The sequence below is a fragment of the Melozone crissalis genome, unplaced genomic scaffold (assembly GCF_028551555.1).
Source record: "Melozone crissalis strain CALT ecotype California unplaced genomic scaffold, PUWL_Pcris_2 ptg000061l_1, whole genome shotgun sequence".
NCBI lineage: Eukaryota > Metazoa > Chordata > Aves > Passeriformes > Passerellidae > Melozone > Melozone crissalis.
The window spans coordinates 1,813,190-1,835,421 of NW_026535839.1; the positions used below are offsets into that span (position 1 = coordinate 1,813,190).

The 22,232-nt window shown below is 55.7% G+C and overlaps 1 protein-coding gene across 1 annotated transcript; it reads left to right on the forward strand.

The window, feature by feature from the left end:
- The first annotated feature begins 3,168 nt into the window (after positions 1–3,168).
- On the forward strand, positions 3,169–17,958 carry SH3TC2 (SH3 domain and tetratricopeptide repeats 2). Its single transcript, XM_054288044.1, has 17 exons — positions 3,169–3,439; positions 5,313–5,417; positions 6,216–6,343; positions 6,728–6,833; positions 7,125–7,268; positions 7,368–7,569; positions 8,051–8,124; positions 8,852–9,047; positions 9,977–10,113; positions 10,898–10,939; positions 11,238–12,944; positions 13,087–13,267; positions 14,596–14,746; positions 15,212–15,334; positions 15,778–15,928; positions 16,936–17,132; positions 17,685–17,958. Exons 1-17 carry the CDS (start codon positions 3,169–3,171, stop codon positions 17,874–17,876), a joined length of 4,107 nt encoding a protein of 1,368 aa, XP_054144019.1. The 3' UTR covers positions 17,877–17,958.
- The last annotated feature ends 4,274 nt before the right edge of the window (positions 17,959–22,232 follow it).

The following is a 22,232-nucleotide window of genomic DNA, read 5'->3' on the forward strand; positions in this document are numbered from 1 at the left end:
CGCAGCCCCGGCAGCTCCAGACCGGCAGCGCAGCAGCGTTCCCTGGGGCTCGGAGGGAATTGGATGCGGGAGCTCCAGAGAGGCTAGAATTGGATGCGGGAGCTCTCCGGGAGGGAAGCGGAGCCGGGAGCAGGTCAGTGGAGCCGCGGTCTGTGTATCTGTCCCCCGGGCTGTCCCCTGCCCTCTGTCCCAGCTGGGCAAAACCAGCCGGGAGCTGTGCGGGTGGATGGAGAGATCCAGAGCCTCTGGAATTCCAGACTGGAGCGATCCAGAGCCTTTGGAATTCCAGGCTGGAGAGATTCAGGGCCTCTGGAATCCAGGCTGGATCCAGCGCCTCTGGAAGTCCCGGCTGGAGCAATCCAGAGCCTCTGTAATTCCCGGCTGGAGCGCAGAGTTCGGGGCTTTGGCGCTGCCTGGGTCAGGGGCTCAGGAAGGGACAGGAGGGTTTGGGTACTTTGGCACCAGGGGCTCAGGGATGGGTACGGAGGGAGGGACAGGAGGGTTTGGGAGCTTTGGGAACCGAGAAATGGGTTTGGGAAAGGGGGTTTGGTGCCAGGGCTGGGTTTTGGCCCCACAGAGCTCTGGGGTTTGCGGCAGCTCTGTCCCCGAGCCGAGGGTGCCTGCACAGCCACTCTGACCCTGTTCTGTGCCCAGTGCAGGGAGCGTGGCTGGCGCTGGGATTGCAGAGGGAGCAGAGCCCCTGGAGAGCGGGCACAGGCAGAGAACCCCCTCTGGAACAGGCTGAGATGCCAGGAAATATTCCAAACTTATCCCTGGCTTTTCCAGGGAGGCCAGGCTGCAGCAGCAGCAGCAATGGGGGCTCTCCAGGGCAGATCCAGCATTTATTTGTTGGGAAGCAGAAGGGTAGGAAGTGGAGTGAGAGGTTTTCAGCTTGCTGGCCAAAAGGCAAATTCCAGCTCAGGTCAAACAGGAGGTGACACCTTTGCTTGTACAGGGATGGGTTTGGTTGTTAAGTTGTCAGGGTAGACTTGAAAACAAAAAGACATTTCACAACCACAAAGGAAGACATTTGTGTTAAAAAAATTTATTAAAATATTAAATCCCCCCGTTAAATCCCTTCCACTGCACCAGTGTACTCACAGCCCCATCCAGCCTGGCCTAATTATTCCCTACTATAATAATTAATGTAATAATGAAACCCTGGATTAGTTATTCCCTGCTCTGGAGAAGTCCATGGCCTGGGATGCAGCCTGGGAGAGCCAGCAGTGCTCCTGGAGCATCCCCAGCACTCAAATCCCTGCAGTGGTGGCTCTGCCTGGTTGTTGCAATAAAAACCCACCCCTAAAACCCCTCCCAACCCGCAAGTTCTCTCCCTAAACCCTTTTGGGTTTTATTTTGCAGGGGCTGTGTTGCTGCTGCCCAAAGATGCTCTGCAGACCCCGCACAGCTCACTGAACCCTCCCAGCCACCCCAAATCCCGACCCTGAGGGCTGGAGAAGCTCTGAGGATGTGAGTGAGCAGGGAATGAGGCTCACCCTCATCCTGGGATGCCCAAGGGATCCTGCAGGGCAGCCAAGCCCTTCCTGTTGCTGCTGGAGCTGGGGTTTGCACAGTGCTGCCCCCGGGGTGCCCACGCTGCCAGGGCTGCAGGACTCACCTGGCTGTGGGTGCCAGAGATGCCCATGGTGCTGCCAGCTGCCCCCAGGGTGACACAGGAGAAGCATCAGGCAGGCAGGAGGAGCAGGATCACAGCCAGACCCGCATGGAGGACGCTGGATGGGCCCCAGCTGGACACCCCCAAAGGTGAGGGAGCAGCTCTGCCTCTGGGAACGGGGGAGAGCAGCTGGGAGCTGGGGCGGGCTTGGCAGAGCGAGGGGAGGAATGGCAGGAATGTGCCATGTGGGATGGGCACTGCCCTCCTGGAGGCAGAGAGCAGGAAAGGAGGCTCAGGGGGCCCTGCTGGCTCTGCACAGCTGTGACAGGAGGGGACAGCCAGGGAACAGGGACAGGAGGAGGGGAAATGGTCCCAAATTGCACCAGAGTTGGATATCAGGGAGAATTTCTCCATGGAAAGGCTTGGCAAGCGCTGGCACAGCCCATCCAGGGCATGGTGGAGTCCCCATTTAAAGGACATAGCTGTGGCACTTGGGGACACGGTTTAGTGGTGCCCTTGGCACTATTAGGTGTGTGGCCAGACCTGATGCCCTTAAAGGCCTCTCCAAAGCTCTCTGATGCCCTAAAGGCCTTTCCAAAAATCACTGATGCCCTTAAAGGCCTTTCCAAAGTTACTGATGCCCTTAAAGGCACCTCCAAAGCTATCTCATGCCCTAAAGGCCTTTCCAAAGCCAGCTGCTGCAGTGAGTCCCTCCTGTGCCCCCCCTGCGCCCGTGCCCGCTGCCCCCGCGGTGGCAGCGCCCTCTCAAAGGGGACATTGTGCATTGTGGCCGTGCCCAGCCCCGTGCCGGGCGGGCAGCGAGCAGCCCTGCCCCTGCCAGCCCTGTGCCAGCCCTGTGCCAGCCCTGTGCTGCTGTCACTGCTGCCACACATGGGCTGCTGCCTGGGGACCCCCTGGCACCCGGAGCTGGCGCTGGGATGCACAGGTAAGGTGCCCGTGGGGCTGCAGGGCTCCTGCCATGGGCTGGGAGCCTTGGGGACACCCTGGCACTGAGCACTGGCCTCCCTGCCTTTCCTCTGGGATGGCTCCTGTGCTCTCTCCTCTTGGACTGGGGGTGTAGGGAGTGAGGCAGGACGGTTTGGCCAGGGAGGGGACAGGGTGACTCTAGGGCTGGTTTATTCCCATGCTGTTGGTGTTTCCCCTCCCTGCCCAGGAGCTCTCCAAGCACAGCCCGTGGGTGCTGGCATCCCCCAGGGCACCATTCCCGCTCCAGGGTGTCCCTGTGAGCTGCAGGAGGGACATGGCTCAGGGCCAGCCAGGGCCAGAAGGTGCCCTGAGCACCAGCCCTGGAGCCAGGAGTGCAGCCCTGAGTGCTGGGACCTGCCTGGGGCTGGAGCTGTTTGCTGCCCACTGGCACAAAGTATTTTGGCACCGAGGAGGTCAGTGAGTCACTGGCACAGCTGGGAACAACTCCTCAGCTGCAGTTTCAATTGGTCTCTTGAAAAGAAAGCTCCCAGTTCCCTTTCTGAGCTGGCTCAAATGAAAATAAACACTGAAGCCGTGAGAGCAACCGGAGTGAGCCCCGGGGCCCCATGGACGGGCTGTGTCCTGCTGCTGGCAGGGGTGGCACGAGCAGCGTCCCACCTGTCACACCCCAGGGACGCCTCTCGGGCCGGGAGGATCCTGCCAGGGGTGTGGACGCCTCTGCCCCCACTGCAGGTGAGGAGTGCGAGTCCTGCTGGCCCCAGGCCCTGGAGCTCCGGCCCCACGGGGACAGCCTGCACCGCCGGGGACAATGGTGGAGGGACACGGACACGGACACGGACACGGCACCAGGGACACGGCCCCGGGACATGGCAACAGGTACCCAACCCCATCCCCAGGGGATGGCATCAGGTACCCAGCCACAGGGAATTGCATCAGGTACCCATCCCCAGGGAATGCCATCAGGGTCCCATCCCCAGGGAATGGCATCAGGCACCCAACCACAGGGAATGGCATCAGGGATCCATCCCCATCCCCAGGGAATGGCATCAGGGCCCCATCTTCAGGAATTATATCAGGGACCCATACCCATGCCCATGCCCATCCCCAGGAAATGGCACCAGGTATACCCACCCCTAGGGAATGGCACTAAGGACCCATCTCCATCCCCAGGGCATGGCACCAGGGACCCATCCCCAGGGAATGGCACCAGGGACCCATCCCCATCCCCATCTCCATCTTCAGGGAATGGCACCAGGTACCCCCTCCCCCGCCCCCAGGCCCTGCCAGGCTCTGTGGGCACAGAGAAGGGAGGAGGGCAGCCAGGAGTGGAGCAATGGCAGGAGCCAGCTCAGATTGAGTTCTGCCTGCCTCCACTTCCCCTTCTCCATTTTCTCATGTGGAGCTGCCACATGAAATGTTAAGACTTTGTTCAATGTAGACCCTTTTCTTTCGAAGCAAAACTCATTCATGGCCTGTCCAGCCTTGGGCTGTTCTTTTCTCCTTGTCAGCTCTACATGAGAATTCTATTTCTTTAAAAAAGAATTCTATTTCTGCATGCAAATACCAGTTTATCTGAGTGGCTGGCAAAGCTGGCTCAGTGAAAAGAACTGTAGAGCAGAGTTCTGGTCAAAGAAATGACTTTAAAAGCTGCTGCACATTCCAGCTCCCCATTTCCAGGTACATGTTTATCTTACAAATCCTGTCTGATTGCTGACAAAAATTGGGGTTTAATCTGGTTATCCTTCCACTGCCAATGCAGCTGTGGAGAGCAGGGCTGGAGCTGTGTGTGCCTCAGCTTTCATTAACATAATTAGCAGCTCACATAGCAGGCCCTGAATCCTTTATGGCAATAGCTGATGATGTGTGGAGCAGAATGCTGCTTGGGTTTTGGATACCCAGCAGAGCAGGCAGGGGAGAAAATCTCATTTTGATTTTTGAATTTTTGAACGAAGAGTTTTGCAAGGCCTTGGCTCTCCTGTGCTGGGGAGTTGAGGCCTCCTCCAAAAAAATCTCTGTTGGAGATTCACCCTTTTAACAGATCTGCTCATCTGAGGATCTGGCCAGGAGAAAGGAGGGAAATCTCCTCACTCCAGAGCCACTGCAGCACTGGAAAAAAACACAGCATCAATGGAATGATGGAGTCGGACCCCATCACTCCCATGGGTGTCATGGACAACTTTCATGGAAAATCCTTTCCTTAGGATTTTTCCTCCTGAGAAGCTGAGAGACCTCAGGAACAAAATGTAAACATTGATTATCTGCTGCTGTGGAATGCAACAGGTGCATCTGTGATTGGTCTCATGTGGTTGTTTCTAATTAATGGCCAATCACAATCAGCTGGCTCAGACTCTGTCCGAGACAGAACTTTTGTTATCATTCTTTCCTATGCTATTCTTAGCCAGCTTTCTGATGAGACCTTTTCTTCTGTTCTTTTAGTATAGTTTTAATGTAATATATAACACAAAACAATAAATCAGCCTTCTGAAACACAAAGTCAGATCCTTGTCTCTTCCCTCATCCAAGAACCCCTGTGAACACAGTCACACATGGGTCTCTCCAACCTTGAGCAGGACTTGAGGCTGGTTCCAGAGTCACCCAGTCCCCAGCAGAGGTGCAGGGCTGTGCTCCAGGAGCTCTGCAGGTCCCCAGCAGATGTGCAGGGCTGTGCTCCGGGAGCTCTCAGCCGAGGCAGGACATCCCAGAGCTGTGCACAGCATTCCCAGCAGCTCTGCTGTTCCCTCCTCTGCAGGTAAGGCTGGGCTGGCAGGGAGGAGCAGCCCCGCTCCCGAGGCAGGACACGGCTCCCCGGAGCCCCCGGTGGTGCTGCTGGCTCTCAGGGACACCTTTCCCCCAGGTAAGGAGCTCCTGGGGCACCTCACACATTCCCTGGCTCCCCACAGTGCCTTGGGTCTCACCTTGGTGCTGAGGGATGGGGATGGGCTGGGCTTGTGCTGTGTGAGCATCACAGCAGGCTGGATGTGCAAACCCAGGGCACACAGGGAATATTCCTCTGTGTGCTCTGGGGTGCCCTGACCCCCAGGGCAGCACTGACTTTGACCCTCATTCATGGAGAAAGTTCCCTAAACTCCAGAATAGACTGGAATCCACAAAAGCGTGAAATAGATAATAGAGAGCAGTGCAGGTGTGTCACTTGGTGAGAAAATTAGATTTTGGGGTTTTTAGTGTGTTGTGGATGGAAGCAAGATGGAGGGCACAGGGTGTCATCTTGGGTTTCTTCTTCATGCTTCTTCTTCCTCCTTCTCCATGGGTTTGGGTGGCATTTTGTAATTGGGCAGAAAAGTTCACACTGGGGGCTGTTTGGGATCTGTGATTGGGTTTAAAGGGGAAATAATCCGGGTGTCAGTTCTTAATTGGATAGTTTAGTCTTAAAAGACCTTGGAACAAGAGATTGTTGGTCATTTTGTGCCTTCTAATGAAAAGCTGCAGAACTCACAGTGGGACTGTTTTACTAATAAGAAATAATAAACACCTGAGTCCCAACATGAACTATCATCCCAAGTGCCTTCAATCCAGCCCCAGAGAAACCCACAGGGTTTCTGGAGGCTCTGGTGGCCCTGGCAGGGTGGCAGGGGTGGCTCTGGGTGCCCCAGAGCTCCTCCTGCCCTTCCATCCCCCTCTTTTCCCTTCCCAGAGCTCTCTCTCTCCTTCTCTGTGGAGAGCCGCTCCTGCGGGCGCCGCAATGCCCAGCTCCAGGAGGCTGCCAGGAGGAGGCTGTGGGCTCTGGAGAGCGATGACACAAGTGTCTGTGCCCTCTTCAAGGTACAGACCCCGTGCCAGCGTGCTGACATGCTCCTGGAATGGTGGGAGGTGTGCTGGGGTGCCAAACCCAGATGAGGAGCTCCTCCAAGGCCACTGCAGGGGTCTCTGGAGGGGACTGGAATGATGGGGAAGATGAACTGATGGCAAGGGAGGGGCAAAGCTGAGCCTTGTGTTGTTTTGGGGATCTGAGCCTAAATATCCAGGAATTCACAGGACTGGGATCACCAAATCCATGTCCTGCTCTGGACAGGCACAGAGTTCTCAGGCTGGGTTTTCTACCAACAAATCCCAGCTGCAGAGAGGATGCCCGGACTGAACTCTCCTTCCCTGCTGGGTTTCAAGGTTCTAGGAGTGTCCCTTGATCTGCTTTGTCTCCCTGTGCAGGAGCTGTCAGCCAGGCTGGTCTGCACCCAGGCACATGAGGATCGCTTCCTCCTCACCTTCAAAACCCCCGAGGAAGTCTGGAAGTTTTCCACCTATCTGACTTTAGGTAATGTTCCCAAGGTCTAAACAGACAGTGTGAGGAGGGTTTTTGGAGAAGGCATTGCCTGACACTACAGAACTGCAATGTTCAGGGTGGACAGTGAGAAATGAATTAGAAAACTTTGCAATCTGTTGTTTATGAAATCTCTGTTTGGATCAGGGAGAATTGGGAGGATTCTTTTTGGGAAATTTTGGAGACTAAATTATAAGCTTTTGCCTGACAATTGGAAATCCCCAAGACCCTTCCTGCTGCCCAGAGAGGGAGGTGCTGATCCTGATGCCCCTGTTGGCTTCTCAGGGTACGTGGGGACCTGCCTGGAGCAGCTGCTCCTTGCCCAGGAGTTCTGGCTGGACTGTGCCCTGGTGGAGGACACAGAGCTCAGGGTCACCGTGGATGAGGAGCACCTGGCCACCATCTACATGGATCTGCTCCTCCAGGAAGGTGTGATGGGAATGCCCGTGGGGGAATTCCTGAAAATCCCCCAGCAGGGCTGGGCTGGAGCCCCTGGTGGGCTGATCCCACGTCTGACTCTCTCTGCAGGGAACTTCTTCTGCAGGGCAGTGCCTGGGGTCTGCAAGCTGGAGCAGGAGGGAGAGGAGGGTCTGCAGCTCTGCAGGAACGAGCTGGTCCATGTGAAGAGCGCTGGACAGGATTCCAGATGGGAAGGGATGTCCCTGCTGACGGGGCAGCGAGGCGTGGTGCCCGTGACTGCTCTGGAACCACTAGCTCACCCCTTTTACCAGTAAGTGCTGAATGAAAGGGCTCAGACCAGGATTCTTTCCTGATCCTGATCCATCACTGGCACCAAGGCTGGCTGGGAAACTCCTCTTGCCTCTGGCAAAGGACAAGAGCCTCACAATTCTGTGAGAATATTTCCAGGAGGGTCCACATTAGGCATAAAGACTGGAATTAATGCAAGTGCAGTCAATGGGACACAGCAAGGACACGCTCCTACTTTAGATGTGATTTTTGTAAGGTATTGATCGAGGTCATACATGAGGTTATCTCTGATTAACAGATGAAGAAGTGGCAGAAAAAATTCAGGCAATGCCAGGCAAAGTGAGGCTTCACACTGGTCACCAGGCTGAGCCTTTCACTTGGAGAAACCTTTCCTAAAGATGGCAAATTTATCCTGCTCCTCCCCTGTGGTGTGACACCATCCCAGGGCTGGCCTGAGCTCAGGAGCGCTCACCAGGACCACTGAGGTCCCCTTTGCCTTGCAGGTGGTTCCTGAGGAATTATGCTGTGAGCTTTGGCCTCTCCCAGGAGATCAGCGGGACGAGCTCTCGGGCCATTGGTGAGTGACACCTGTGCACTGTCCCAGGCTGGGCACCAAACCTGGGTTTGGCCACAAATGGCCACAGATCCACCTGCTTTTCTGGGACTGACCCCACCACAGGGGCTCTGAGGGAATGCTGCATCTCTGGGCCCTCTGGAACGCAGATCAGAACTTGCAAACCACGTTCTGAGGAGCACAGAGAGCTGCTGGTGACACCCTCCTGCCACTGGCTTTTCCCTGCCCTACTTCAATTTTATGTTTCTTTTCATTCTTTCAAAGTGAGGTTTCAAATTATGAGGTTCCCACCTTGTGCTCACATGAAACCTGTGCCCTCCACCCAGCCCTCAACCCAGTCCAGTCCGGTTCAGAGCAAGCTGGACACAGGAGGGCCCTGCAGCTGTGACTTTGTCATGTAGGGATGGACATTGGCACTGTCCAGGATTTCACTCCTGGCAGAATTGAAGTAAGACAGGGATTTTTCTGTGAAAATCCATATTTCCAGTCACCTTCCAGGCTGCAGCTGAAGAGGGGTGGAGTTTATCCATCTCTCTTTTATTTTGTATTATAATCCATTTCTCTAGGAGAAAAGGCAGAGAGCTGGACCCAAGATCACAATAAATCTTAGGGGAGAGAGGGGCAGCCCTCTCTAGCTGGAATCATGGCCTCTCCCTGCCCAGATCTTTTCCAGTGAGGAGGTTTTAGCAGGGATCCCACTGAAATTCCCTGTTTTGCCTTGCTTTCCCAGTCAGAGGCAGGTGCATCGCCACCAAGGACCACAGAGGAGCAGCGTGGGATGAGCTGAGCTTCTCCAAAGGAGATCCCATAGAAATCATTGGATTCTTCATCCCTGGGCTGCCCTGGTTTGTGGGCAAATCCCTCAGCACCAGGAGCATCGGCTTCGTTCCCACCCGACACGTAAACCCCGAGGCTTGCGAACCTCTGTGAGTTTATTTAAATTAAATTCTGGAGAAAAGGGAGGGGAGACTCCAAATCCCACCTCAGGGCTGTGTGAGAGCCTAGGGCAGGCGATTCCCCTTGCAGGACCTTCACAGAGGATGGGTTTGAGGTGTGAGCAGAAGCTTTGGCCAGGCTCTGCTGCAGCCCAGACACAAAAATTGCATTTCACCTGCCTCAGGTGGTTCTTGGAGAGGAACAGATCCAGCCCTGGGCTTATTCCTGCAAGCTGGCTTCCCATTTTGTCCTAGAAATGTCTCCAGTTTGTATCTCTGAGGGGCTGGGAGCCTGGCAAGGATGGAGAGAGCATTTCCAGCCCAGGAAACAAATCCTGCTCTCCTTCCTCCTGCCCTGGGTGTGCAGGCAGAACTGGCACAGAGCAGAACTGCACACCCACCACACAGGGACACAGTGAGAGCTGTCCAGGGAGGGAGGGTGCTAAATCCCCCCGTGACTCTGCAGCTGGCTCTGGTGGTGGCTTCCATCGCAAAAGTATGGGTAGGAGGACAAGGTTTTAACCAGGGTCTGCTGGGCTTTCCCCTCTCAGAGTCACTCCAGGTGAGTTCTAGCACTTTTCTCTGACTCCAGAAGGGAAAGAGCAGATCAGGTGGTGTCCTGTGGCTTTTGGATTCCAAACCAGACCAATAGGTCCTTTCCTCTGGTGCCTTTCTGTTCCTTCATGGAGAAACTTGATGGGGAAGGTTTCCAGAATCCTGTGTTCATCTGCAACACACCTTCTGTGGTGGGAGGAAGAGAAGGCATGGGAAAACTTCCCATCCCATCCCATCTCATCCCATCCCATCCCATCCCATCCCATCCCATCCCATCCCATCCCATCCCATCCCATCCCATCCCATCCCAGCTGCAGTGTCAGGGGCTGGGCACACGCTGACTCTTTTCTCCTGCCCCACCTCAGGGGAAAGGGCTTTGTGTTTCTGAGTGAAGAGGAGAAGTCCCCAGTGCTGCACATCCCCTGCAATGGTGACGAGGAACACTTTGCCACCCTCCTGGGGGACCTGGCACACACGGACATCACCTCTGTGTACAGGCTGGGTGAGTGTCCCCTCTCTTTATATCCCAGTCCTGCATCCCCAGGGAGAGCTGGGCAGGCCTGGAGAGCCCCAAGATCATCGGGGTGCAGTGGAGGCACCTTCTGGGGTGGAGGCAGCACAAACCTGTGTGTGACAGTGTTCACAGGGGTCCCAGGATGAGGGAAGAGACGAGGATCTGACTCCGTGTTTCAGAAGGCTATTTATTATTTTATTATATATATTATATTAAAAAGAATAGAAGAAAATATTTCATCAGAAGGCTTGAAGGAAAGGAAAAAGAATGGAATGATAATAAAATCTTGACACTGACCGAGACAGTCCAGACATCCGGACTGTGATTGGCCATTAATTAGAAACAACCCCATGAGACCAATCACAGATGCACCTGTTGCATTCCACAGCAGCAGATAATCAATGTTTGCATTTGTTCCTGAGGCCTCTCAGCTTCTCAGGAGGAAAAATCCTAAGGAAAGGATTTTCCATAGAAAGTGTCTGTGACACCTGTGCTCAGTCTGGTGACAGAGGCTGGAGGTGTCCTCAGGAGGTGACCCTGCCATGCTGGAGTCTGCAGGGCCCTTTTCTGCTTCCAGGGCAGCTCCTGAGCTGGGATTCACCCTGGCAGGTGCTGCTTTCCACTGAGCCTGGCCTGCAGCACCAGGGTTGGGGTTTCTGGGGGCTCTCACTTTCTCTGTTCTGGCTGGGGGGCTTTGGGACTTCAGCTGATTTCTGCACACTGACACTGACCAAGGATTTGGGGGTTGTGTTCTGTTTGTCTCTTTGTACAGCTGGGTTTGAACCCACAGCCGCGTTCCCACAAGTGCCACCAGGTGAGTACGAGGAAGGGACAGAGGGGGAGGCTTTGGTGATGGCTGCTGAGGGTGAACTTGGACAGGAGGAAACATCAGAGAATGGTTTGGGTTGGCAGGAACCTTAAAGCTCACCCTGCCATGGTCAGGGACACCTTCCACAACCCTTAAAGGTCACCCTGCCATGGTCACGGACACCTTCCACTATCCCAGATTTCTCCAAGCCCTGTCCAACCTGCCCTTGGACACTTCCATGGGTGAGGCAGCCACAGGGAAGAATTTCCTCCTGATCCCTCTGTGGTTTCCCTGTCCCTTCCAGAGGCTGCTCTCCATGGCAGTAAAGAAATCCAGGTGCTCCAGTCCTGGGAGGAGATCAATGACTGGGCCACCAGCAGCACCTCAGAGCTGTCCAGCCCAGGCAGTGAAACAGGTCCTGGCACACTGGAAGATGTTCTGCTGGAGAAGCTGGACGACTTGGATTATCCCAAATTCTTCATCGACCTCAACGCTGGCCACATGGAGGATGCTGATGTCTTTGACCCCATACTGACCTTCCTCAACCAAGACAGTTTCGTGCCCAGTTTCCAAAGCTTTTATGATCTCAGCTTTTCCTTTCTCCACTCCACTTTTTATGGTTTCTCTGATGAGGATGAACTGGTCCTGTACCTCGAGACTTCCCGCAACTGGGCCAAGAGGACTCGTTCAGTTTGGGCTCACGTCAGGCTCTGCTTCCTCTTGGGTAAGCTCTGCATCAAAAAGCTCAAGCTCTCCCAGGCCCGGGTGTACTTTGAGGAAGCCATGAGTGTCCTGGACAGGGGCTTTGGGGACCTGCCCCTGCTGGCAGCACTGCACGGGAGCCTTGCCTCCATCTACCTGAAGCAGAACATGAAGCACAAGTTCTCCTCCCTGCTGGGGAAGACAGTGACCCTGCTCGTGTGCCTGCCTGGCCGCTCCTTCAGCTCGGAGAATGAGCTGGAGCTCCTCACCTACATCCTGAGGGAATCCATCGCTGTGGGCAATGCCCCACTGGAGGCCCGGATCTGCTTCCTCATTGTGAAACTCTTCCTGCAGCTGGGCAGGACCGAGGAGGTGCTGCCCTTTCTGGAGCATCTCCAGTGCCTCAGCACCACCTGGCTCAGCCCAGGCAGCCGTGCTGGGCCCCTGGATGCCACTGCCACCCTGGGCTACCTCTACGACAAGAAATGCCTGCCGAACATCGCGCTGGCCTCCGTCAGGTCCTTCGTTCCCAGCAGCACCAAGGGCACACCGACTCCCGTCTGGCGAGCTGGCTTCATCCTCCAAAACGCTTCCAAGCTCCTGGGGAGGCAGCAGCAGGACAGGAGCACCATCCCAGCAGTGGCTTGTGTGTACCTCAGGCAGGCTCTGCAGTTCTGCTGCGAGAGCAGGGCCGTGCCCATGCAGAGGATGCTCTGCGCCATCCTGTCCAGGGTGTACCTCCAGCACGGCCTGCTGGATGGAGCCATTCCCTACGCAGCTAGAGCAGCAGATCTGGCCAGACTGCTGGGGGAGGACGAGGCATTTGAGTCCTCGCTGTGCCTGGCCTGGCTGTACGTGCTGCAGCGGCGGCCGGGCCCGGCGGGGCAGCTCCTGCAGCGGCTGCAGCGCTGCCTGCGCGGCGCGGCCTGCGAGACCCCGCATGGCGCCGTGCACAACCTGCTGGCCATGGCCCTCACTGCCCAGGGCCGCCTCCAGGAGGCCGCAGAGAACTTCCTGAGGGCCCTGCACAAGGCCAAGGAGGCGGGGAGCTGCAGGAACCAGGCCGTGGCCCTGGCTAACCTGGGCCAGCTGAGCCTGTCGTGTGGGGCGGCCCAGCTGGCCGAGCTGTACCTGCTGTGGGCAGTGCGGCTCTACAGCGAGCTCCAGGGCCACCGAGAGATGGACACGGAGCTGGCACAGGTGCTGCTGTGGCTGGCACAGGCCATGGTGGACAGGCAGAGGAGGGAAGATGCCAAACTGTGTTATGAGCTGGCGCTGGGCTTTGCCCTGAAGTGGCAGAACCTGAGGAGTGAGTATAGGGGGGAGCTGGGCAGTGTTTGACCCCGTCAGGTCCTCAGCGCTGTCCCCTGAGCTGTCCTTCTCCCTTTCCCTGTGCCACACAGGTCAGCTGTCCCCTGAGCTGTCCTTCTCCTTTTCCCTGTCCCACACAGGTCAGCTGCACGTCACGGAGTGTCTGTGCCATTTCTACAGCAGAGTGTGCCCTGACCTGCAGGCCTCCATCACCTACCACGAGCACTGGGCATCCCTGGCACGGCAGCTGCAGGACAGGGAGATGGAGGCCAGTGCCAGGCAGGCCCTCAGCCAGCTCTACCAGGCTCTGGGCACACCTCAGTGAGTGCCTGGGCTGTGGGATGCTGCCAGAGTGTGCTGCCTTTCCTGGGGTGCCCCTCAAGCAGGGTGGTGGTGGCTCCATCTGCCCCACAGTTCAGATTCTGAGGTTTATGAGCTGCCACTATGCTCTGAGAGGGAGCAGCTCAATGTCAACCAGAGCTGGGCAAACGTTGACCCAGACAGAACTGGAGTGTGGCCAAACACAGTTTTCCAGGACACATCCAGGCTTCAGCAGAGTGACAGGGAATTCATTGCTTCCTTTGGAAGCTTATCCCAATGATTAATCACCACTCCCCAGCAAGAACAGGCTCCTGATCTGCTCTTTGAGTAAGTCTGGATTCAGCCTCCAGCTGCCAAGGCTGCCCTTCCTACATCTGCTGTGATATTGTCCCCAGAGAGGGCCTAAAGACCCACAGGAGGTGCTTAAAACCAGTATTAGCTCACCTTTAATCCCTGCCTAACACTGTGTGGGACTGGGAGAGGAGAGGAGAGGAGAGGAGAGGAGAATGGGACAGGCCACAGACATTAAACACAATCAGATCAAAGAGTGGAGAGGCAGTTCCCAGTCCCAGAAGGACAAATGGCAGGGCTGTCCTCAGCTGGGATGTTCACCTCCCAGGCAGGTCAGGGTGAGTGCAGGGGGAAGGTATTCAGGGAGCAGATGCCTGTCATGTGAACGGTGCTATTTAGGATCACAAAGCGCCCCATTGCCTGGGCTCCCAGGACAGCTGGGGCCTGCCTCCCAGCGAACAAACTGCCCTGGACACTGCTGGCTCTCCCTCCCCACAGCTGAGTCCATGTCCAGCCCTCTGGCTCATGCCACTGCCTGGCCCTGTGTCCTCCAGTGACCAGGGGCTGGAAAGGGGGCTTGGACATGTAGCCAGAGATCTCACAAGGGACAAACACCAAGCAAAGGTGTGGGTTTGGGTGCCAGGTGCTGTCTGGGACATGTAGGTATCAGCATCCCCTGCTGGTGCTCCCATGTGGAGCTGGGAGTGACTTTGGGACTCGGTTTAGGGAGGCAGGTTGGGTTTGGAGGTGACCTGGATGAAACCTTCTTAGTCACCCAGGGGTGAGGAGCAGCCTGAGTGGGACCACTGGTGTTCTGAGTTGTGCTAAGGTGGCAAAATGCCATTAAACCTGAGCATTAAAGCATGGAGACATCCATGATCCTACCAGGACACCTTGCTCAGAGGTGACCATGTCCTTCTGTCCCCAGACTTTGGTAACTCCAGGAGGAGAGGGCAGGGGGTCAGTGCCATGGGGAGGTGGCCTGGGGACAGCTCTGTGACTCCTCTGAGGTGGCTCTTTGCCTGTTGCCATCGCAGGGCTTTGAGACAATCCCTGGACTGCACCAAGCAGAGCCTGAGGATCTTCATCGACCTGCAGGAGGCTGTGAAGGCAGCAGAGGCCTGGCTGCAGGCAGGAAAACTCTATTACCTCCTGCAGGAGGATGAGCTGGTGGAAATGTACTTCCAGGTATGGGGGAGGTGGCTGGAGCTGTGCCTTGCATTCCCATCACAGCCTTTTGGGGCTGGGAAACCTGGAAGGGAAAGTTCTGAGCACTGTGAACCTGCGGCTGGAAGGAAGGAGGAGCTCTTGCCTTACCCTCAGGCACTGAATTTCCTCTCTTTCTTTCCATCCGCTGAGTTTAGAGGATTTTGGGGTGAAAAGAAGTGAGTTCATTGAGACAGAAAGTGACGGGGGAGCGCCAAAAGAAGCTGGAGGTGCCAAGTGAGCAGTTCCCATTGAAATATCCATAAATAAGGGACAAGTGCCAGGGAAGTCCTTGGAGTTGAAGACTTCTGGCACCTCTCCATCCCCAGCATTATTTTATCAGCTGAGCTGCAAAGTGGAAGAGCAGCTCCTAAAATTTGAGGTTTATTTTATCACACCAATGTCTCTGCCTTTCCAAATGTCACCCCAGCCCCTTTTTCCTTGCAGGCAGCCATCCAGACTGCTCTGAAAGGGGACAACTTCTCCTTGGCCATGGACCTTTATGAGAAAGCAGGTGACACCTTCTTCAATGGCAGCCGGAACAGGGCCCGGGCAGTGGAGTTTTACAGGGTATGGAGCCCCCTGAGCATTCTGTCCCTCTGTCCCCCTGTGGTGGCTGGGGGGGCTTTGCCTCAAGCATGGAGGGTGCAGAGGGATGGGGTCATCCCAAGGGTGCCAGAGTGGGAGGCTTGGACCACAAATTTGCAAAGAAACCCCAAGATTATTTGGGATTGGGAATGGGTTCCTTCCAGTATAAATCCTGGTGGTGTTAATGTGAGCTGGTCACTCCTGGCTACCCCCAGTCGAATTCCAGGCACCCAAGGAAGGGCAGGGATGTGAGGCTCAGGCTTTGAAAGCCACACTCTGGGATTTAAAACTCATTTTCAAGGGACTGAAACCTAAACCTGCAGTGCCCATCCTCTGCTTTTGTCCCTGTCCTGCTGCTCTGTCACCCCCCTCAGGCAGTGCTGATCCTCCAGGAACATCCTGAGCTCACCATTCTCTCTCCTTAGGGAGGAGCTGTGCCCTTGGCCAGGAAACTCAAGGCCACCCAGACAGAGCTGAGGCTGTTCAACAAACTGGCAGAGCTGCAGATCAGCCTGCAGGGCTATGAGAAGGCTCTGGAGTTTGCCACGCTGGCAGCCAGGCTCAGCCTCAGGGTCGGTGAGTGATTTACACCCTAAAGTTACTGGCAGTTACTGGGAGTTTCTGGGAAGTTAATGACTTATTGGGGGAGCCAGTGAATCTTGTGGATGAGAACCAGATCCATGTGAAAAGGGGATCTCCTGCTTTCCTAACACTGCTGGACCTGCTCTTACCAAAAATCATGACAGCTTTTTAAGGCCACTTCCTCTTTTTTCAGCTGTGTGAGAGCAGAGGGTTTGTGTTACCCCAGAGCACAGGAAGTCTGGTGAAAGCACAGGACTCAGCAGTTCCTCTCTGCCCTGCTTCTGCTAAAAAACCTCACCCCTTCCCACTGCAGAAATAGTTTGGATGGGCAAAATGCCAGCTTAAATGTCTGGGATAGGACCAGTCTTGTACCAGCCCCTTCCAGCACCCAAAACAATCCCCTGGCTGGATGACACTCCTGGGCCAATCTCTCCAGCTGTGGCATCAACCACCCTGCCCATGGCTCTGCTTTCTCTCAGAGATACCCATGCCCCAGGCTGCTGAGAAAATGCATCCAGAGTGGCTCAGCAGGGCTGGGCATGGATTGAGCTGGATCAGCAACTTTTCCAGGAGATCCATGGCAGGAGCTGGTTGTTCCCTCTGCTTTCCCAGGGGATCAGCTGCAGGAGCTGGTTGATCCCACACCTCTATTTTCCCAAGGGATCAGATCCCATCCCTCTCTTTCCCAGGGGATCACCTGCAGGAGCTGGTTGATCCCACCTCTCTTTTCCAGGGGATCAGCTGCAGGAGCTGGTTGATCCCACCTCTCTTTTCCAGGGGATCAGCTGCAGGAGCTGGTTGATCCCACCTCTCTTTTCCAGGGGATCAGCTGCAGGAGCTGGTTGATCCCACCTCTCTTTTCCAGGGGATCCATGGCAGGAGCTGGTTGATCCCACCTCTCTTTTCCAGGGGATCCATGGCAGGAGCTGGTTGATCTCACCCCTCTCTTTCCCAGGGGATCAGCTGCAGGTGCTGGTTGATCTCACCTCTCTCTCCCCCAGGGGATCAGCTGCAGGAGCTGGTTGCCTTCCACCGCCTGGCCACAGCCTATGACCTGCTGCACATGCACGAGATGGCCGAGGATTGCTACCTGAAGACCCTGGCCATGCGTCCCCCCGTGCTGCAGAGCTCAGCAGAGGCCCTGTACTACTGCAAGGTCTACTGGCACCTGGGCAACCTGGCCCTGCACAAGCTGAAGGTAGGAGAGGAGCCCTCCCATGCTGCTGTGCCTTGCATGGAGGGCTGAGGGTGGAGATCACATTTGGTTTTCAAGGGAGGAAAGGAATTTGGGAAGAAGTGCTGGCACTTAACACCATTCCATGAAATCAGGCGTCCCTGGGTCTGCTCCAGCTCCAATGAAGTGTTGTTATAGAGCACGACACAGCACAAAGTACCACAACTCCATCAGAAGGGTGCAAGCGAGATTTATTACAGTGTTGCTTTTATACTTTTCCAAGATATTTACATTCATCCAACATACACATTCACTGCCCATTGGTTATAGGAAAGAAACAAAGTACTCAGTGGGTGACCAAGGAGCCACGTCACTCTGTGAGCCAGCTAGAGGCTGTGTCTCTTAACTTTCTCTCCTTCATCACATCTCCATGGTGACAACCTTGGTGTCTTCCTCAGGAGAGATCTGGGGCTTTCCTTTCTCTTCAGGAGGCCTTTGCTGGCCCACAAGAACAGCACAGAATGTCTTTCCTACAGTGAAGCCCCTTCCTAACTTCTGTCCTGTGTTTTCCCTCAGGATGAACAGGATGCAGCCTCCTACTTCCTGCTGGCCCTGGCTGCAGCCACCGAGCTGGGGGACCAGGAGCTGCAGGCCCTGCTCCGTGCCAAGCTGGGTGCCATCCCCGGAGCCCCAGGGGGACCTGAGGGCACCCCAGGCTGTGCCACAGACCGGCCCCGATGGCTGAGCCAAGGTGGCCACGTGGTGTGACCCGTGTGCCACCCTGGGGACACCAGTGGAGACATCCAGCAGCACCATGCCAGGTCTGTGTGCCCACCAGGACCAGCCCAGGAGAGTCCTGCACCACGTCCTGAGGGGCTGGAGGGGTTTGGGCTCCTCCCAAGCATTGGGACCCTGCCCTTGTTTTCCAGGAGCAGGGCTGTGCCCAGAGCGGAGGTGGCACAGCCAGGGCAGGGTGGCACAGCAGCGGTGCTGGAGCTGAGGGTGCAGCAGGGCTGAGCTCTTGGGGGGGGGTCAGGAGTGCCCTGCTCAGGATGGGGAATGCTGCCATGTGCCTGTCCCCACACCTTGGAGCAGCTCAGCCCAACCCAAACTTGTTTGGAACAGCAACTCTTTTATTTACACCTGAATTTATCCTCATCTGCTCCATGAGGTCTGTCTGGCATCTCTGCCAAGCCCCTCTCCTGTAAAAAGCACCTCCAAAGCTTTTGGCAGTGAGGGACAGAATTAGGGAGGTGAGGAGGAATAAAGGGGCTGGTCCAGCCTCATCTGCGGGCAGAAAAAGGTGCTCAGGGGGAGGCAGAGCCACCCTGACCCCAGCCCTGCCACCCAACCTCCGGGTCTGGAGCAGGAGCGCAGGAAAGGAGCACAGGAACGGGGAGCTGCTGGCGTCCCCATCCCTGGAGGTGTCCAAACGTGGATGTGGCATTTGGGGACACGGGTTAGAGCTGGGGAACGGTCGGGCTCGATGATCCTAGAGGGATTCCCGACCTTGGAGGGATTTCCCGACCTTGGAGGGATTTCCCCACCCGAGCTGTTCTCCGGGCACAGGAGGATGCAGAGCTCTGCTGCTCAGCCCGGCTCGCCAGCAGAGAGCAATAAATGCCCACTTTTGCAGCGGGAGCGGCTTCCCCTGGAGCTCAGGGAAGAAGGAGAGCTTTTCCCAGCTGATCTCTTTGCCTTGGCAACCAGCGGCCGTCTGGGCTTCACAGCCAGACCCCGCTCCCAGTTCCTCCAGCTCCCTGCCCGTGCTGCCCTGCTCGGATTCTTAAATGCAGAATATTTATTTATTTCCTCCCTCGCTGCTCTCTACAAACGCCGAGTTCAGCTGCCTCCCGCAGTCCCTTCGAGGCGTTTGTCACCGGGGCAGTGATTATTTACCTCTTGTTTACCGAGCATTGCTGCAGGGCTGCCGGGCAGCCTCACAGCCAGCCCCGAGCAGGGGAATCTCCATCCTGGGTGAGATCCAGCCAGCTCAGGGCTCCCCAAAACCTCCCTGCCCACCCCACCTGATGGGCTGCCTCACCTCAGTGCAGCTGCTTGGTGCTCACCATGCCAGGGCAGGATGTTTCCTGCAGTTTTTCAGTCAGTTCTCCTTTTTCTTTTGGACCATTCCAACCCCTCAGCATCCTCTGGATCTCCTCACACGCGGGGAAAAGCAGGGTGTCACACCTTTGTGCCAGGAGAAGATGGACAGGTGGAAATCAGGGTGTGGAGAGGAGCTGGGATGGCTCTGGAAGCCCTGAGGGGTTTATTTAAACTCTCAAGCTCAGAGTCTGAGCTGGCCTGACTCAGCTGAGCTCCAGGAGTCAAACAGAGACTCTGGAGCTGCTTTGGAACCAAAAGTGTCCTCCTTAAATCATCCCATAACAAATTTGTGGTAGGAAAAAGTCTTTGTCCTTGGGAGCATCCTGTAAAATGTCATTATCCCTGTCCCTCACCTGCCTGCCTGCTCCCACATGCAGTGATGAGTGGGATGAGAGCTCAGGGGGGCCAGGGCTAATTAAAATTTACAATACAATGAAATTTAAAGCTGCTGTTCATGTGCACCAAGTCCTGGGTCGGTGCCCAAGGAAAGATGAGGATATTCCATCCCTCCAGCTACCAATTTTGTGGGCAGAGAAGTCTGGGGACTTCGTGCCAGAGGAGGTCACCAATGGTGGCTCAGCTCCTGCAGCTCCTGTCCTCCAGCCTGCCCAGGATGGGGATGTTGTCCCTCATTCCTGGGGGATTCTGTGGGACCCTGCAGGAGGGGTGCAGAGCCTGCCCAGGGCTGTGCTGCTGCTCCAGGACAAGGCTCTGGAAGGAAGAGAAGGAATGTGGGGACACAGAATTATCCTGCAGAAAGCATTGACCACAGCGTCCTGCCCCGACGCCGCAGAAATAGGGGAAAGGGAAGGGATGGATCAAATCTCCTGTGACACCAGCGGGGCCGTGGCTCGTGACTCCTGCCCCAGCCACATGTGACTGCCTGCTCCATGCCCTGGCCAGGAGTTTTCCTTCCTCCCTGCAGCCAGACAGGCTGGAAATAGGCCTGGAGGGAGCCACGTGCGGCAGCACGAGCTGCTCGGAGCAGCACCTTCCTCCCAGAGCTTCCAGAGGGTGCTGGGACATCCCTGCTTTGGATTTGGTGCTCCACTCCTTCCCCAGTTTGGCCTTCCAGCACTCCCAGTCCTGGCACTGTGATCCCCTGTTTGTTTGATGCCTCAGGGGACCATTTAAGGCCTGGAGTGACCAGGGGCTGGATTTCTCTCCCATATGTTCATTCTTGGACAGTGGAAATACCACGACAGGAATAATTCTTGCATCATCTGAGCTCTGCTGTGAGCCTCCCATGGAATGGGGAGAAAGGAAATGCTGATAAATGGAAACGCAGATATGGACACAGAGCTGGGTTTATTTGGATTTTCGTGGAAATGACTCGTTTCTGCAGAAATACAGCACCCAACAACAACAGCTGTTATCAGCAGACATTTTTTCATCATTCCTTCGTGGCACACTGGTGCAAACTGGGCTGGATGAGAGACCTGGCGTGGAGGAGCAGCAAGGCTGAGGCAGAGATAAACCCTGAGCTCAGCTTATCTCAGAGGTGGCTGCTCCTCTCTGGGCAGCATCTCCTGCTGTTGCCTGGCTCAGTAATGAGGAGTTGGTAAACACCAGCTGTTCTGCTAAGCAGAGCTGGGGGGAGTGTGTAAACTGGGTAATTTAGATTAAAAATCATTTATTTGCACAGCAACCTGCTTGTTCAGTGATAATTGGGCTCATAAATATGTATGGGGGGAGGAGGAGCAGGGGCTGAGGCTGAGCCAGAGCCAGGAGTCACCAACTGTGGCTGCAGGGGCTTGAATGAACTCTCCATCTGTGCACTGGGATGGAAACAACTGGAACAGGCCTGGCATTCCTGCAGTGCTGCTGGGCTGCCCTGAGAGCTCACCTTGTCCTGGGGCAGGGCAGAAGGGGCACAGGAGCAGCAGGGAAGTGCCTCTGGATGGGGAATAGATGTAAAAATAATTCCCAGCAGGAATTTGAAACTCCTTGTGCTGAGGTGGCATCAGGCAGGGGGCACTCCTGGAGCTGTCACCTCTGCTGGCACTGCTCTGTCACCTCAGTGTCCCTGGCACTCCCCACCTGGGATGGGCATGGAGAAACCCCTGTGGGCATGGAGAGGGCTGGGAGAGCGAACTGGGAAAATGGGGCAGAAAACACAACCCAAGCATCCAACAGGTGAAACCCCAGTGCCAGGGACGTGTGGATGTGGCTCTGCTGGGTGCCAGGGCATGGGGACAGCTCCCTGCTCCTGCCTTGTCCTGGGTTGGGAGGTGCCAGGGGGAAATGGGGACCCAGGGAAGCTGCTCAGAGCTCCTGGGGGCTGTGCCAAGAGTGACAGCTCCAAACAGAGGGAAACGGGCAGGAAAAGTGGCAGGAAAGGAGGAGGAAAGATGCAGGAAAAAGGCAGAAAAACTGGCAGGAAAGAGGATGGAAAGAGGTAGGAAAAAGGTAGAAAATCTGGCGGGAAATAAGCAGGAAAACTGGGAGGAAAGAGGGAGGGAAAAGGCAGGAAAGAGGTGGGAAAGTGGGAGGAAACTGGCAGGAAAAAGGCAGGAAAAGTGGCGGGAAAGAAGGAGGAAAGAGGCAGGAAAACTGTGAGAAAACTGTCAGGAAAACTGGGAGGAAACAGGTGGGAAACAAGTACGAAATAGGCAGGAAACAGCTAGGAAAACTGGAGGAAACTGGCAGGAAAAAGGCAGGAAAGAGAGAGGAAATAGGCAGGAAGACTGGCAGAAAAGAGGCAGGAAAAAGGTAGGAAAGAGGCAGGAAAACTGGGAAGAAACTGGCAGGAAAACTGGGAGGAAAAAGGTAGAAAAGAGGCAGGAAAACTGTCAAGAAACTGGCAGGAAAACTGGGAGGAAAACTGGCATAGGAATCTGTTCTCCCCACAGCACTGGAGCCAAGTGTAGGCTGCAGCACAAGTGCCAGCAATTCCTGTCACACTGCAGGAGAGGGAGGGAAATTAAAAAGATTCCACATTTGGCCGTGGGGACTCTTGGAATGCAGTCCAGGAATCGGGATGAATTCACAGAAATGAGCTCCTGAGCAGCAGATGGG

Bases quoted from the DNA above. Each gene is read 5' to 3' on its own strand.
- SH3TC2 (XM_054288044.1), top strand. From the start codon at position 3,169: ATGGACGGGCTGTGTCCTGCTGCTGGCAGGGGTGGCACGAGCAGCGTC. The intron at 6,344-6,727 runs GTACAGACCCCG...CTCCCTGTGCAG, and splicing joins GTGTCTGTGCCCTCTTCAAG to GAGCTGTCAGCCAGGCTGGT. The intron at 17,133-17,684 runs GTAGGAGAGGAG...GTTTTCCCTCAG, and splicing joins TGGCCCTGCACAAGCTGAAG to GATGAACAGGATGCAGCCTC.